At 34.2% G+C, this 16,701-nt stretch overlaps 1 protein-coding gene across 11 annotated transcripts in view; it reads left to right on the top strand.

Annotated features, from left to right (window-relative positions):
- PTPN4 (protein tyrosine phosphatase non-receptor type 4) overlaps positions 1 to 16,701 on the top strand; it is a 219,252-nt gene that overhangs the window by 107,375 nt on the left and 95,176 nt on the right. For 4 of the 11 annotated variants that reach the window (XM_053214891.1, XM_027055984.2, XM_053214892.1 and 1 more), the window contains 6 exons: positions 1,301 to 1,364; positions 1,442 to 1,541; positions 5,599 to 5,643; positions 5,894 to 5,946; positions 6,310 to 6,430; positions 14,437 to 14,524. In XM_053214891.1, coding sequence (XP_053070866.1) covers positions 1,301 to 1,364; positions 1,442 to 1,541; positions 5,599 to 5,643; positions 5,894 to 5,946; positions 6,310 to 6,430; positions 14,437 to 14,524 — 471 coding nt within the window. The remainder of the gene's footprint in view (positions 1 to 1,300; positions 1,365 to 1,441; positions 1,542 to 5,598; positions 5,644 to 5,893; positions 5,947 to 6,309; positions 6,431 to 14,436; positions 14,525 to 16,701) is intronic. The other 7 variants (XM_053214895.1, XM_053214898.1, XM_053214899.1 and 4 more) reach the window with 3 other exon arrangements.

The following is a 16,701-nucleotide window of genomic DNA, read 5'->3' as shown; positions in this document are numbered from 1 at the left end:
TCTGAGGAGGTAGTGTTTAAGCTGAGACTTAACAGGTAATGGAAGGAGTAAGATATGGGAAAGTTAGAGAAGGACATGATGTGCATAAGGGAGCTTCTAATCAAAGACCCTAAGATAGCACCTGTGAGAAACAGACAGGAAACCATTATGGCTGGAGCTTAGTAAACTGAGGTAAGAAGTGATCATGCAAGCCCTAGTAAGGACTTTGAACTTTGCATGAGAAAATGCCAAGAGCTATTAAGGAAAGAAGTGACATATTTCAAAAGCCTACACTTGCTTCCGGATGGAGAATGAAGAACTTGGTAAGAAAAGAAGCAGAGATAACAATTATGAGGCTATGGCCAGAGCTATCCCAGATATAAGATGGTGGCAGAATGGATGGAGAAGAACTGTTAAATTCTAGGTAGAGGAAGAAGGTAGAATCAACTGGATTTGATGTGTTGGATGTTGTGGATTGTGGAAAGGGAAGGTTTATGAATTAATGTCAGCTATTTGTTATTAAAATCTCTATGTGTTCTGCATGGAATCAAGTATGGGTGGTGGAGTATGGTTTATACATAATGATGTAAGCTGATATTTGTGTAGTGCTTTGAAAATACTGCCACATCTGTTCCTCATTTTGGGTTCTTTAATTTTTTTTAATGAAATATGTTGGCAGTTGAAATATTTTCTGAATTCAGTTATAGTTTTCCTGAAGTAGAGCTTAACTGGCATTCGGAAGTGTTGAGGCTACTTAAAATTCTCACACCCAAAAATCAGTCATTCCCCAAACTAAACACTGTCTCTTACAAAATTAGTGTGGAGGGTGTTTTGTTATGTTTTGTTTTGGTGGGTGGGGGGAGGAGATAGTTGTATTTTTTAAGGAATAGGGTAGAAGTTAAAAAAATTTTCCTTAAGAGTATATTTTCATGATGTGTAGTTAGATTTTGTTTGAATGAGATTATAAGGCCAACTATATTTTTATGAAAGATACCAAGAATTTTAAAAACTTGCCACACTGTTACATAATACAGTTAAATTAATAGAAATCACTTCAGATTGCTGTGATTATTTTTAGTTTTGGAATAGAGGTTATGTTGGACAATGTATACTTTGATGGAAAATTCAAATGAAAAATTTAGAGCTACCACAAATACGCTCAGTACTTTCTAGTATTAATTTTGTTATACTTGATATGAATATCTATAAATTGAGTATTTTTCCTAGACCTTTTTCAAAATGCAGTTTTTAGGAATGATCTTCAAATGTTATAGATTTGCAACAATTGATGTATTAGTTCCTCAAGGGAAAAAGAAATCAGTCTTATTTGTTTATTTTTCAGAGGTGGCTGGATCCAAACAAACCTATAAGGAAGCAGCTAAAGAGTGAGCATACATATTTACTTGATGTTTTGCAAGTATACTTTATAAAGATAAAGGATTGATATAATCTAATTAATTAGAACTGCTTTTATTACTTCTAGGAGGATCTCCTTACAGTTTGAACTTTAGAGTCAAATTTTTTGTAAGTGACCCCAACAAGTTACAAGAAGAATACACAAGGTGGGTTTATGGAGCATGTTTTTCCTGAAAATATTGTCAAAACTATTATGAAATTCTGAAATTATTTAGGCAAAAATAGATTATCATAGTGTACTTCTGAACTTCCCAGCCATCACACAGAATAGGGTATAGAGCTTTCATGATAATCGTTTCCTGCCTTCTTGCATGGCTGGGAGGGCTTTAGGAGATTGGGATCCCAGGACCACCCCATCCAACCACAGGCAGCCTCCTGAACCATATAAAATTAGATTTTTCCTTTTTTAAAAAATGGCTAAGAAGCACTTCTGTAACTAATTGAGGTAATTAGATGATACTGCAATTGTATCCAAGTGATGCTGCATTGTGAGAATTGTGCCTTTCATGTAAAAGAATATTCTATGTATATTTTTGTATTTCCATTGAGGCGAACACAGAATTTAGAAAATATATAACCATTATGTGCAGGAGTAATGGTCAATAGGTACCTTCCCCCCCCCCCCCCACCATTTTCCTTAAAAGTATAATTGACATACGGTGTTACATTCGTTTCACGTGAGCAGGTACCTTTTTATAAAGAATGTTGGCAGAGAATGCTCTAATACATTCATGTCTTTAAGTGCCCACTTTATTGGCCATTTTAAGTCTGATCTTAAGTTACAGTCTAATTTTGTTGTCACTTCTAAGGGACAGAGTATACACAAAAATGACCCAGATGAGCATTTGAGTGTATGAATGTTAGGTGAACTGTTTAAAGTAGAAATAATTACAGTATGATATCTGTTCCTGAATAATAACTTTGTTTACTGCTTGTAAGACAATTAGTAATCAGGTTTTTTTTTAAGACTAAAAATTAACATATGATACCTTCCATAAAAATCTTAAATAGAAGAATATAGGTCAGTGCTTGTATTCAAAATTACTCTAAAGGATAAGTGCCAAATTAACAATGTGTGTCTAAAGCTATGTGTAGATAGGTTGTGACATGTTAATATATTGGTCATTGTTTAGAATTCTGTGGTGCTGTGGTGAAACAAAAGAATAAATTAAAGATACTTACCTATATCTGCCAATCCTCAGGTGTTTATACAGTAGGGTTTTCTGCAGACCAGGTGAGAAAAGTTAGGTTGACCTTCTTAAGAATCCTTTTCTGGGTGTTTGTTGGGGGCCAGGTGTGAAGCTCTTTATAACAGAATTTAGGAGTGTAGCCCCTGGGTTAGGCAGTCCTATCCTTTGAAACTAATAGTATTTCCAAGCTAATTTGTCTTGAAATGCAAAGTTGTGTTATATGAATAACCTTCAATTAAATATTATAGTTCTTAGTCATGTTTTGTTGTTGTTGTTAAATAATTAAAATAACAAATCCTTTATCTTAATAATTCTTAGTATAAAAATTTCTCTAATTTTGGATTAACTTCAAGGAAACGACTTTGAATTAATGAAAATTGTGAAGTATAAAACATTTTAAAGTGCATTTTACTATTTGCTGGTAAATATAACCTGAAATAAAGTAGCAAAAGTATTTTATAATACATGTTTTATGTAATCAGATTTTTAAATGTATAAGAAATATTTGCAATTAAAAGACCAACTATTTAAAGTTGGATTTCTAATGTGTTTAACATTCATGAAGTTTGTTAGCATCACACTTAAAATACTGTCAATTATAACCCTATTCATTAATTTACTTCACTCAAAAGAATGTTTTTGAATTTCTTAATGGAGCTTGAATGTGTTGATTCTTTTAAAACCTGTGTTGAAAGCATAAGGAATAAATGTATCTCATTGATAAGTCAAAATATCTTCCTGAAGTAGAAGAAAGTAAAGCCAAGTTTGGTAGTAGTCAAGAGATTAATTTGTGCTCAGTCTGTTGTCAAGAAGATTCTTTGTTTTCACTAGAAATAATGTATTCATTCAAAAATCCTTTATGATAGAATGTCCTAGAGTCTTATATCTGGTGCTGTTTGGTAAAAATGAGTTAAGTACCTAGTTTTTATTATATTACCATAGTGTACATTAGTGAATCTCTACCCCGACTACAACTTAGAATCACTTAGGGGAGCTTTAAAACATGCTGATGCCTTGGACATACCTCCTAGATATTCTGATTCAATTCAGTCTCAGATGGGACCTGTGCACAGGCATTACAAGCTTCCCAGGTGATTCTAATGTGCAGCAGGTTTAAGAAATACTCCTTTAAAACTTTAGTGCTTGGGCAACCTTAATGCAGTGGTCATGATTAGTAATATGACACCTTCAGCCACAGTTGCTAAATTTTAAGGACTAGTTTAAACCCACAAAACAGGAAATCTGCTACACCCCCTTACCTTGAGATTCCATTTTAGATTAGTGGTAGGAAAGAGTGGGCCCTATTAGAGCTTCCATCAAACTACAGTCATTTGGTGTTAGCAGGTGCTGGCATCCTTAGAATTGGGAGTTTTCTCAGGAGTCATGAGGGTACAAATGACAGTTCTTTTTGGTACCTTTTTAGTGCCTAGTTGTACTTGATACATGATAGGTGTTTATGGTATTGGTTATTGTCTGGGTTAGAAAAGTTATATTATTTTTAGAGATTAAACATTTTATTTCTGTATTTACCTCAAGCATTATTAATCTCTCTTAAAAGTCTTAATTGTAAAAATTGGGTGTTTGTCACCTGATTTAGGGCCCCTGGAATACAAGTGATATTACTTCCTTTTTACAAGTATAGAAACTAAGGGTCAGCCAAATTTTAAGTAATTTTCTAAAGAACACAGGCTGGTTTAGCTTATGACTTGAATTCTGGTTTCCACTCTATCAGTTGTTACTGGTTGGTGTATAAATAAAATTTGGCAGGCATAGGTATTATTTGTGTAAGATTATAATATTTTGTCAAGGATATACATGCCTTTTTAAACTTAACTATAAGATTGTTTCCCACCAGGAACTTTTAACTTTTAATTATGAAACCAGGTAAACTAGATAGAAATATCTTGTCTTAGATTGAATAAGTAGATAATATTTACAATATTATGCATTATGTATTCTCACAGGGAGTTTACATACTTCTTTAATATATACAGTCAGGATATTTGTATCAGCTTTTTAAAAAAATTTTTTATAGTGAATATCTGATTCTCTGAAATCCTTAATTAAATTATTTAGTAATTTAAATATTGTCATGTACGCTTTCATAATTTTAATCAGACAACTAAAATTGTTAATGATTTTTGATTTTTGGGGTGTTTTTACTTTTTTCAGTGGGATGAAATAAAAGTCTTAAAATTTCCTATTTAAAGCCACAAAATTTGGTCTTCTGCCAGTGTTCTGCAGCACAGGTGACATGTTTGCTGCAAGCATTAGGGAATGACTTACCCATTAGCTGGGACTTACAAGAGGACAGTGCCATCTTGTAAGGAACCTCAGCATTCTTTTTTATAGAAATCTTGTATTTTTATTGGTGTTAAAGGAATTTGCTTACTTGGCCATTCTAGTGGTAGAGAAGGGGTCTTGGTTTTTGTTTTTGTTTTTTTTTTTTCCTCATCAAAAAGAGCTTTCTTAACTCAAATGAAAATAGAAAGGTGTTTTTCTACAATTAGCAGCTTCCAGCAGGGGGCAGCATAATGATAAGATGATCATAGGCATGTCTTTGCCTCTGGCTTTCTGTCTCAGCAGAAAGGATGGTTTTCTTCAGTTGATCCCTAGTGCATTGCTGCTGTCAGCTCTCTGATGTCTCTGACTCAACTTTTCTGTGTTTCACAGTTCTAATTTCTACAAACACCAATCTTAGAGTATTCTCCTTAATCTCCCTTGGTCATGTAACTCTTAAAGATGTTGAGAAATTTTATAATAGAAGCTAGTGAAAACAAGATATTTGAAGTACAGAATTTTGTCTGTCAAAGAATTTTAATGATTGGAATTCATGAAATATGAAATCTTACTTAAAAATATATCTATGTGTGCTAATATGTAGATTATATAAGCAAATATGTAAATATTTCAAATATACTTATATTGGTTAATATAAGTATACAGTTTTTAATCCTGAAATGTTATAATTCCAGTAAATGCTAAATGCTGTCTCTCTCTCTCTCTCTTTAAGGTACCAGTATTTTTTGCAAATTAAACAAGACATTCTTACTGGAAGGTGGGCTATTTTAAGTTTTTAGTAATGGGCTTTAAAAGTACTTTCAGTTCTGTATTATTTAAGTAATTCATGATCATCGCAAACAAATTATTGAAAATGGTTGCATGTAGCATCAGTTTTTTTCATCAGATAAGATCATTACTTAACAATTAAAAAGTAAGTCACATGGAATAGTATAATATAAATTACAGTGCTTTTGAAATTATTGTGTTTAACCTTGGGGTATGTGTTTTCTATTTTGTTTTATTAGATTGCCCTGTCCTTATAATACTGCTGCCCTTTTGGCTTCATTTGCTGTTCAGTGTAAGTATAGCCCACTTTTGGGTCATGGAGTATGTGATTGCATGGTCTGTGTTGATAGTACATTACCTTTAATGTATGAGTTCTTTAGACACACATTATTATACAGAAAAAGTGATTGCAAAGAAAATGTAATGAAATATCCAACTAGTTAGCAATTAGTTTGTTTCCTAAAAAGTTTTTCTGAAGTTGTTTGAGACCTAGAAATGTTAAGTGTAGTGTCATAATTTGCTTACATGGTAGCTAGCAGTAAAAACAAATACTTTACTTCCAGAAATATAATGGAATTCATGACATTTCTTATTTAGCTATCAGAATTACAAAATGTGTTTATTAAATTGTGAATATTTTCCTTCCATATAATAGCTGAACTTGGAGACTACAATCAGTCAGAGAACTTGCCAGGCTACCTCTCAGATTATTCTTTCATTCCTAATCAACCTCAAGATTTTGAAAAAGAAATTGCAAAATTACATCAGCAACATACGTAAGAATTTATTTACTTTTCCACTTATTTCATAAACTTCTTAATGGCATGTTTTCTAGAGAAAGGTTTTAAATTATTTCTAATGTGAGTGTTGTGTTTATTTAATATAGAAGTTACTGTTATGTAAAATAGTGTGATTGATGTAAGGAAATGTGGGTTATTTATACTAAAAAAATCATTACTAATTTCATAGACTACGTAAGGTTTTTTTTTCATTTCTACTACCCATAAAACTATAGGTAAACAGAAGTTTGCTATTATATAAAGTTGACAGTTCTTTAAGAAGGAATTTTAGAATATTAATGGTATCTTCACAGAACAACTGTTACAGATCAATCTATTCAGCAATTCTTTCTTAGTTTTTAGCTATGTGAAAGGAATCATTTGTTTTGCAGTGAACCAAAAGGAAAAAAGGAACTTTATGTAATACTAAAATAATGTTTTTAAAAGTCCTTTTTTAAAAAAGTAGCACTTTTTCATTCATAACAGTATTCAACTTTGATATTTTGTGAGTCTTAATTTTCTATGACATAATTTGTTTCAAGAAGAGATACATTGCTTTGAATAGAAAATAATAATTTATTGGTTCAGAGTTTGCTTTTGCTTTAACATACAATTCAGAATACTCATGGAGAAACTAAGGCAGTGCTACGTATTGGCTAAGAGTTTGAACTAGAGAGACAGACTGCTCTGTCGCATTCTGGATGTGACAACTTTTGGGGTGCCCAAATGGCTCAGTCAGTTAAGCATCCAGACTCAGTTTTGGCTCAGGCCATTATCGCACAGTTCCTTAGGTCAAGCCCGTTATCGGGCTCTGTGCTAACAGCATGGAGCTTCTTTGGGATTCTCTCTCCCTCTCTCTCTTCCTCTGTCTCTTCCTCTCTCTGTCTCTCACAATAAATAAAATAAACTTAAAAAAAAAAAGACAACTTAATGATCAATAATCTTGACCAAATTGCTCTGTATCTCTGCTTCTCTGCTTCTATGTAAATTGGAGATAATAAAAGTGTCTACCTCTGGAGTTAATGTAAGGCTTACATTAGTTCATATATACAAAGTACTCAGAATAGTGCTTAGTCCATAGTAAACACTGAAGAAATATTGGCTCTTAATTTAAGGGAACTTCCTTTCATTTGGTTATGGCCCATGTACCTAACACAGGTTTACAAACTGGCGTACTGCCTATTTTTGTATGGCCCACGGGCTAAGAATGATCTGTATGTTTTAAACGGTTGAGAAAAACAGAAAAAGAAAAATAACATTTTGTAGCATGTAAAATTTTCAGAAATTCCAATTCAGTATCCATAAATGAACATTTACTGGAACACAGATTCCCTTACGCGTTTTCATGTCTGTGGCCGCTTTCATGTAACAGCAGAGTTGAGTGGTTGCAGCAGAGACCACGTGATCTAAAAGCCTAAAGTATTTACTATCTCACTCTTTTCAATAAAAGTTTGCTGACCTCTGATCTAAAATAAGACTAATAAAATGAGAATTTTAATAAACTGGCCTAATGAGATGAAGGGGCTATTTTGGTCTAACAGTAAGTGCCATTTGTAGTAAAAGTTCTACACATAGCATATCCGATCAAGGATTTGAAGATAAACCAGATTTTTTAAAAATTTGCCAATAAAGTCTCTTCTGTAAGGAAAAAGCTTGTACATTTGACAAGATATTGATTATGTATTTGTATTTGGTTTAGAGAAATGATTCCTCAGATCTTTAAACAAAGAAAAATAGAATCATCCAGTTTGAGAAGTGGGGATTGGGGTGGGGAGATAGAGTATTTGTTTAACTCAGTTTCTGTACTTGTTATGAATCACCACCTGTCTGTACACCATATCTGAGAAGCACTGCTCAGGAGATTGTATCAAAACTTCCATGTTTTAGAAGCAACTATGGATTAAACACAGATACAGTATATGGACCAAATTTTGAAAATCACTTCTTTCACATTTTGTCAGGGAATAAATGACTTTGTCAGCCATAAGAACACCGAGGGACTTTTAAAACCTGGGTTTTTGTTTTGTTTTGTTTTGTTTTCAATACAGCTGCCACACAGTTATATTAGTTTCAGGTATTGACTGTAGTAATTTGATAAGCCTATTCCTTATGCTACACTCAAAAATGTAGCTACCATCTGTCATCATACACTAATACAATACCATTGACTGTATTCCCTATGCTGTACCAGCTCATTCTGTCATTGGAAGCCTGTATATCCTATTCTCCTTCACCCATTTTGCCCACCCACCCACAGCCCTCCCCTCTGGCATCCATGAGTTAGTTTTCTATATTTATGTGTGTTTCTGCTTTTGTTTATTCATTTTTTAGATACCACATGTAAGTGAAATTATTCTTTCTTAGTGTGACTTACTTCACTTAGCATAATATCTTCTAGATCTATCCATTTTGTCACAGATGGCAAGATCTTATTCTTTTTTATGGCTGAATAATGTGCCATCGTATATGTACACACCACATCTTTATCCATTCATCTATTAATGGACACTGGCATGGTTCCATATCTTGGCTCTTGTAATTAATGCTGCACTAAACATAGGGGGCCATATATCTTTTTGAATTAGTGTTTTCATTTTTGGGGGGTGAATACCCAGTAGTGGAATTACTGGATCATATGGTACTTCTTATTTAATTACTTATTCATTCTTTCATTCATTCTCACATGGTATTTTTATTCTTTTTAAATTTTAGTTAGCATACAGTGCAATATTGGTTTCAGGAGTAGAATTCATTGATTCATCACTTAGATACAACACTCAGTGCTCATCATAACAGGTGCCCTCCTTGATACCCATCACCCCTCTAGCCCATCCCCCACCCACCTCCCCTCTATCAACCCTCAGTTTGTTCTCTATTAAGTGTCTCTTATGGTTTGTTTCTTTCTCTCTCTCTCTCTCTCTCTCTCTCTTTTTACCCCTTCCCATATATTATCTGCTTTGTTTTTTTAATTCCACATATAAGTGAAATCATTTGGTATTTGTTTTTTTCTGACTGACTTATTTTGCTTAGCATGGCTAGCTCCAATCCATGTCGTTGTAAATGGAAAATGTTCACTCTTTTTGATATCTGAGCAATATTCCATTATATGTATATACCACATCTTTTTCCATTCATCTATTGATGGACACTGGGGCTCTCCATAGTTTAGCTGTTGCTGCCATAAACATTGGGGTACAGGCACCCTTTCGAATCTGTTTTTGTTTTTGGTTTTGGGTTTTTTTTAATTCATTGGGTAAATGCCTGGTAGTGTAATCCTGGGTCATAGGGTAGTTCTATTTGTAACTTTTTGAGGAACCTGCATACTGTTTTCCACAGTGGCTGTACCAGTTTGCATTCCCACAAACAGTACAAGGGATTCCCCTTTCTCCGCATCCTCGCCAACACCTGTTGCTTCTTGTGTTGTTAATTTTAGCCATTCTGACACGTGTGAGGTAGTATCTCATTGTGGTTTTGATTTGTATTTCCCTGATGATGAGTGATGTTGAGCATCTTTTCATGTGTCTGTTAGCCATCTGGTGGATGTCTTCTTTGGAAAAATATCTATTCATGTCTTCTGCCCATTTCTTTAACTGGATCACTTGTTTTTGGGTGTTGAGTTTGATAAGTTCTTTATAGATTTTGGATACTAACCCTTTATCAAATATGTCATTTGCAAACATCTTTTCCCATTCTGTTGGTTCCCTTTTAGTTTTGTTTATTGTTTCCTTTGCTGTGCAGAAGCTTTTTATCTTGATGAAGCCCCAATACTTCATTTTTGCTTTTTCCTTTGCCTCTAGCAATGTGTTGTAATAAGAAGTTGCTATGGCCGAGGTCAAAGAGGTTGCCGCCCCCTTTGCTCCTACAAGATTTAGATGGTTTCCTGTCACACATTTAGGTGTTTCATCCATTTTGAATTTATTTTTGTGTATGGTGTAAGACAGTGGTCCAGGTTCATTGTTCTGCATGTTGCTGTTCTGTTTTCCCAATACTATTTGTTGAAGAGACTTTTTTGCATTGGATATTCTTTCCTACTTTGTTGAAGATTAGTTGTCAGTATAGTTGTGGGTCCATATCTGGGTCTTCTGTTCCATTGATCTATGTGTCTGTTTGTGTGTCAGTACCTTAACTGTCTTGATGACTATAGCTTAGTAATATAGCTTAGTAATATAGCATGATGCCTCCAGCTCTGCTTTTCTTTTTCAGTATTACTTTGACTATTTACGGGCTTTCGTGGTTCCATACAAATTTTGGGATTATTTGTTCTAGCTCTGTGAAAAATGCTGGTGGTATTTTGGTAGGGATTGCATTAAATGTGTAGATTGCTTTGGTTAGTATAGACATTGTAACAGTGTTCTTCCAGTCCATCAGCATGGAATGGTTTTCCATTTCTTTGTGTCCTTTTCTATTTCTTTCATAAGTGTTCTATAATTTTCAGAGTAGAGATCTTTTACCAATTTGGTTACATTTATTCCTAGGTATCTTACACTTTTTGTTACAATTGTAAATAGGATCAATTCCTTGATTTCCTTTTCTACTGCTTCATTATTGGTGTATAGAAATGGCAACCAGTTTCTCTATGTTGATTTTATATCCTGCAACTTTGCTGAATTCATGTATTAGTTCTGGCAGTTTTTTTGATGTCTTTTCAGGTTTTCTACATAGAGTATCATGTTGTTTGCAAATAGTGAAATTTTGACCTTTTCCTTGCCAATTTGGATGCCTTTTATTTCTTTTTGTTGTCTGATTGCTGAGGCCCAGACTTCCAGTAGCATGTTAAATAGTAATGGTGAGAGTGGACATCCCTGTTTTGTTTCTGACCATAGAGGAAAAGCACTGTTTTTCCCCCATTGAGGATGATATTAGCTGTGGGTCTTTCATACATGGCCTTTATGATGTTGAGGTATGTTCCATCTGTATCTATTTTGTTGACGATTTTTATCAAAAATGAATGCTGTATTTTGTCAAATGGTTTTTCTGCATCTATTGAGAAGATAATGTGGTTCTTATTCTTTCTTTTTTAATGTGATGTATCATGTTGATTGATATGTGAATATTGAACCACCCCTATAGCCCAGGCATAAATCCCCCTTGATTGTGGTGAATAAGTCTTTTAAGGTACTGTGGGATTTGATTTGTTAGTTTCTTTTTGAGAATTTTTGCATTCATGTTCATCAGGGATATTGGCCTGTAATTCTCCTTTTCAGTTGGATCTTTGTCCGGTTTTAGAATCAAGGTAATGCTGGCCTCATCGAATGAGTTTGGAAATTTTCTTTCCATTTCTATGTTTTTGGGAAAATTTGAGAAAACTGGGTATTAACTCTTCTTCAGATATCTGTTAAAATTCCCCTGGGAAGCCATCTGGCCCTGGACTTTTGTTTGTTGGGAGAATTCTGATTACTGATCCAAGTTCTTTGCTGCTTATGGGTGTGTTCATATTTTCTATTTCTTCCTGACTCAGTTTTGGTAGTTTGAATGTTTCTAGGAATTTGTTCATTTCTTCCAGATTTTCCAGTTTGTTGGCACATACTTTTTTTTTTTTAATGTGTGTTTATTTATTTTGAGAGATAGAAAGCAAATGGGAGAGGGGCAGAGAGAGGGCACTCGAGAGAATCCCAAACATGCTGCATGCTCACCATGGAACAGGATGCTAGGCTTGATTTCACGATTGTGAGATCATGACCTGAGCTGAAATCAAGAGTTGGATGCTTAACCAACTGAGCCACCCAGACTCTCTAGCATATCATTTTGCATGATATTCTCTTATAATTGTTTGTATTTCTGGGGCGTTAGTCGTGATCTCTTTCATGATTTTATTTATTTGAGTCCTTTTCTTTCTGATAAGTCTAGCTAGGTGTTTATCAATTTTAGTAATTCTTTCAAAGAATCAGCTCTTAGTTTCTTTGATTTGTTATACTGTTTTTTTTGTTGTTGTTTGTGTGTCATTTATTTCTGCTCTCATCTTTATTATTTCTTTTCTGCTGGGTTTAGGCTTTATTTGCTGTTTCTTTCCTAGTTCTTTTAGGTGTAAGGTTAGGTTGTATATTTGAGAATTTTCTTGCTTCTTGAGGTAGATTTGTATTGCAATCTCTGCTACATCCCAAAGGTTTTGGACTGTCAAGTTTTCATTTTCATTTGCTTCCGCGTAGTTTTTTTTTTTTTTTTTTTTTTTTCTTCTTTAATTTCCTGGTTAACCCATTCATTCTTTTTTTTATTAAATTTTTTAAAAAATTTATTTATTCTTGAGAGAGAGAGACAGAGCATGAGTCAGGGAGGGTCAGAGAGAGAGAAGGACACAGAAGCCGAAGCAGGCTCCAGGTTCTGAGCTGTCAGCACAGAGCCTGATGTGGGGCTTGAACCCACAAGCCAGCCACAAGATCATGACTTGAGCTGAAGTTGGATGCCCAACTCACTGAGCCACCCAGGTGCCCCAGCCCATTCATTCTTTAGTGAGAACTTCTTTAAACTTCATGTATTTGTGTTCTTTCCCACCTGTGGTTGACTTCCAGTTTCATAGCATTGTATTTCAAAATGTGCATGGTATGATCTCAGTCTCTCTGTACTTGTTGAAGGCTGATTTGTGACCCAGTACATAATCTATTCTGGAGAATGTTCCATATACACTTGAAAAAAAAAGTTTATTCTGCTTTAGGATGAAATGTTCTGAATATATCTGTTAAGTCCATCTGGTCCAGTGTGTCATTTAAAGACATTGTTTTATTGTTGATTTTCTGCTTAGATGATCTGTCCATTGTTGTAAGTGGGGTATTGAAGGCCCATACTATTATTGTATTATTATCAGTGAGTTTCTTTATGTTTGTGATTAATTGATTTACATATTTGGGGGCTCTCAAGTTGGGGGCATAAATTTTTACAATTGTTCTTCTTGATGGAGAGACCCCTTCATTATGATGTAATGCCCTTCTTCATCTCTTGTTACAGTCTTCAGTTTAAAATCTCGTTTGTCACAGGGTGCCTGGGTGGCTCAGTTGGTTAAGTGTCCGAGTCTTGATTTTGACTCAGGTCATGATCTCCCAGTCATGGCATCAAGCCCCACATTGGGATCTCTGCTTGGCGTGAAACCTGCTTAAGATTCTCTTTCTCTCCCTCTGCTTCTGTCCCCTGCTCATGCGCACACGTGCGCACACTCTCTCTCTCTCAAAATAATAAAATATATATTATAACTAATATATATTAGACATGATATATAATTATAAAATATATATTAAATATAATTTTATTTATTATATATACTTAGATTAAAATTAATATAATTAAAATTATATTAAAAATAATATAATTATATTATAATATAAGTATGGCTACCCTGGCTTTCTTTTGACATCCATTAGTATGATTGATGGTTCTCCATCCCCTCACTTTTCGATCTGCAGGTGTCTTAGCTCTAAAATGTGTCTCTTATAGGCGGCATCTAGATGGATATTGTTTTTCATCCGTTCTGATACCCTATGTTGATAGATTGGGACATTTAGTCCATTTACATTTAGAGTGATTATTGATAGATATTGATAGATTTGGTGCCATTGTGTTACTTGTAAAGTTAGTGTTTCTGGTGATGTTGACGTTCTCTGTTTCTTTCTAGACTTTGTTGCTTTTGGTGTTTTTTTTCCCCTACTCAAAGAGACCCCTTTAATGTGGTATTTGTATTTTTAATTTCTTGAGGAATCGCTGTACTGTTTACCGTAGTGGCTGCATCAGTTTACATTCTCACCAACAGTGCACAAGGGTTCCTTTTCTCCACATCCCCTAGTGCATTCTTGTATTTCTGGAAAATGAAATATTCTACAAAATAATGATTTGTGTTAATGAAAATTTACTTTCCAGATAAGTTAGATATTACTGTATACAACTAAGAGGAGTAGTCATGCATGATGTATTATAAAAGATTTAACTAGAATGCTGAAATTTTTCTAGATAAATAGGTTTTTTTTTCCAGTTTGGCCATATTTGTGATTGGTATAATTTTTACTACACTGTCTTTACAGAGGCTTATCTCCTGCAGAAGCAGAATTTAATTATCTGAACACAGCACGTACCTTAGAACTCTATGGAGTTGAATTCCACTATGCAAGGGTAAGTGAAGAGAACTAATGTGATGTTGTTGAGTTAGGCTTCATTTACTCTATATCAGAGTTTTTATTTAATGCCTAGTAGGATTAGGCAACCAATGGAGTAACTAGTGAGTGCTGACAACATAGTTGCACTGAAAATTTCCTCTGAGTATAAGTATTTTCAGAATCCCTTATTTTCCAAAATAAAAGCAGGAAAAGTAGGGATTTTTGCATTCATATTCAGTGTTATAAAGATACTTTCACCTCACCGAGGCTTGTGTTACTTCACTTGTTTCCTCATTTAGTGGCATCATTATAAATTTTTATTTATAAAGCACAAAATGAAGTATGTTAACATATTTTGGTTGTCTTTCTCCCCTGTGACAAATCCCTTTATTAATAAAAGATGGAATTTACAGTCTTTGGCTTCTTCTGTACATCAGTCTGTAACAACTTTTTAATGGTGTCAAACTTTTCTGCTTCCAGAACCCTGCTGTAAGCATGTTTGTGAGTTGCTGTCCTTAATTAGTATGTCTCTATCTAAATTCTTTCTCATGATTTTATCATGAAGTTATGTTCCTTTAGAAGTACTTGGAGTACAGCTTTTCTACATAACAAATGAAAAGTGGAATTATAGGTAATCATTGTTTGAGTTGGTGATAGGTTTTATATTCTCTTGAGATAAATTAGCAATCCGAATAAGGATAGCAGTCTGAAAGGGAGTTACGTTTTCCTTAGATAATTATTTTGAATTTATTTTATAATATACACCCTCGAAGTTCTGTTCCATGTAATGGTTTTATTGTTCAGGGCCTCACCTGGCTATGTTCTTCTGGAAGAGGAGTGTTCTTGTATTTCACAAAGCTTATGTCAGTCTCTCCTTTAAAAAAAACAAAGATTTGCTTTCCCTCACATGACTAGATCTGCTAGTTCTGAGTGTTTGTAACTTGGAAATCTATTTGTTTGATTCCATTTAAAATGCGTAAGTAAGGCTCTCTTGAACTTTTTGTTTTCTTTAAAATGCTTCTCTCCCCCCCCATCACCCCCCCCCCCACCGCCCATCTCTGTTTGTGGGTTATTTTTTAACCTGATTCTCCAAAATGTAACATAGTTGTCAATATTTGTGCAGCTAGATTTTGGTTTTTATCATAAGGTTTAAAACTAATGGAACTTCCTTCACATATGTAAACTAAACTATGGTTAACAATAAAAAGATCACTAAATTCCGTCATGTTAGTCCTTAGCAGTTTTCTAAAGGTAGTGTACCCTGATGCCTGCTATCACTGACTGCTGTCGATGAAATACAAAGGATATGAGACTTTCTTTTTTTAATTTAAGTGACATGCTGGATCTCATGCATAACTAACCATATTGGTATTTATTGATTTGATTAAGTAGGAGTTCTGTCGTTATTTAAATTATTAGATTGTAAAACTCTAAGAAAGCCATAAATGTAGAGTGCCAGATTAAATTAAATTTTAAGTGGTCAGAGTTATTTAGAAACCTAATTTGTACTGACAGAAAACGCCAGGAAAGGGTGTTTTGGTTGTGTGTGGATACTGAGAACTTAAGAAAATGTGCAGATGTCCAGTGAACATGGAGGGGAATTTTACAGCATCCTGAATAAAAATGACAAAAAAATAGAGGAGAGAGGATACATAAAGGGAATACCTAATTGAATATCACAAGCAAAGGTGTTTGAAATAATATTTTATTTTGAAAAAAAGAGGTAAGATGTTTTCTATCTGCCTTTGAAATGTAGATTGAAAAAATCAGAGAGTAGAACAAGTTATTTATAGCAATCTGTAAAGCACAAATAAGTCTTAGAGTACTCATTGTTGTGGGTCTTTTAGGTGCCTTACACGGTGTTGGTGCTAAGGGGTACTTAGCAAAACATCAGTTATCTCATGGAGTTCACAGGATGGTGGGGAAGAAAGAAATGGATCATGCGTTGACAAACATGTGAAGATAAGAAGGGGAAAGTCCAGAATGATATGGGACTATATGATCAAACATCTAATCCAGCCTGGGAGCAAAGGTTAGGGAAGGTTTATTATAAGAAGTAATTTACCGAAAAAAAAATTTTTTTCGGTAAATTACCGAAGCCAGAAGAATGAATAAGAATTAACCAAGAGAGTGGTTTTCACTGTAGACCATCGCCATGAGTAAAGACCTGAAATCAACAGAACATGACATGCT

The sequence above is a fragment of the Acinonyx jubatus genome, chromosome C1 (assembly GCF_027475565.1).
Source record: "Acinonyx jubatus isolate Ajub_Pintada_27869175 chromosome C1, VMU_Ajub_asm_v1.0, whole genome shotgun sequence".
Taxonomy (NCBI): Eukaryota; Metazoa; Chordata; class Mammalia; order Carnivora; family Felidae; genus Acinonyx; species Acinonyx jubatus.
The sequence above is the reverse complement of the archived record's forward strand: the minus strand, read 5'-3'. Positions and strand labels throughout refer to the sequence as shown.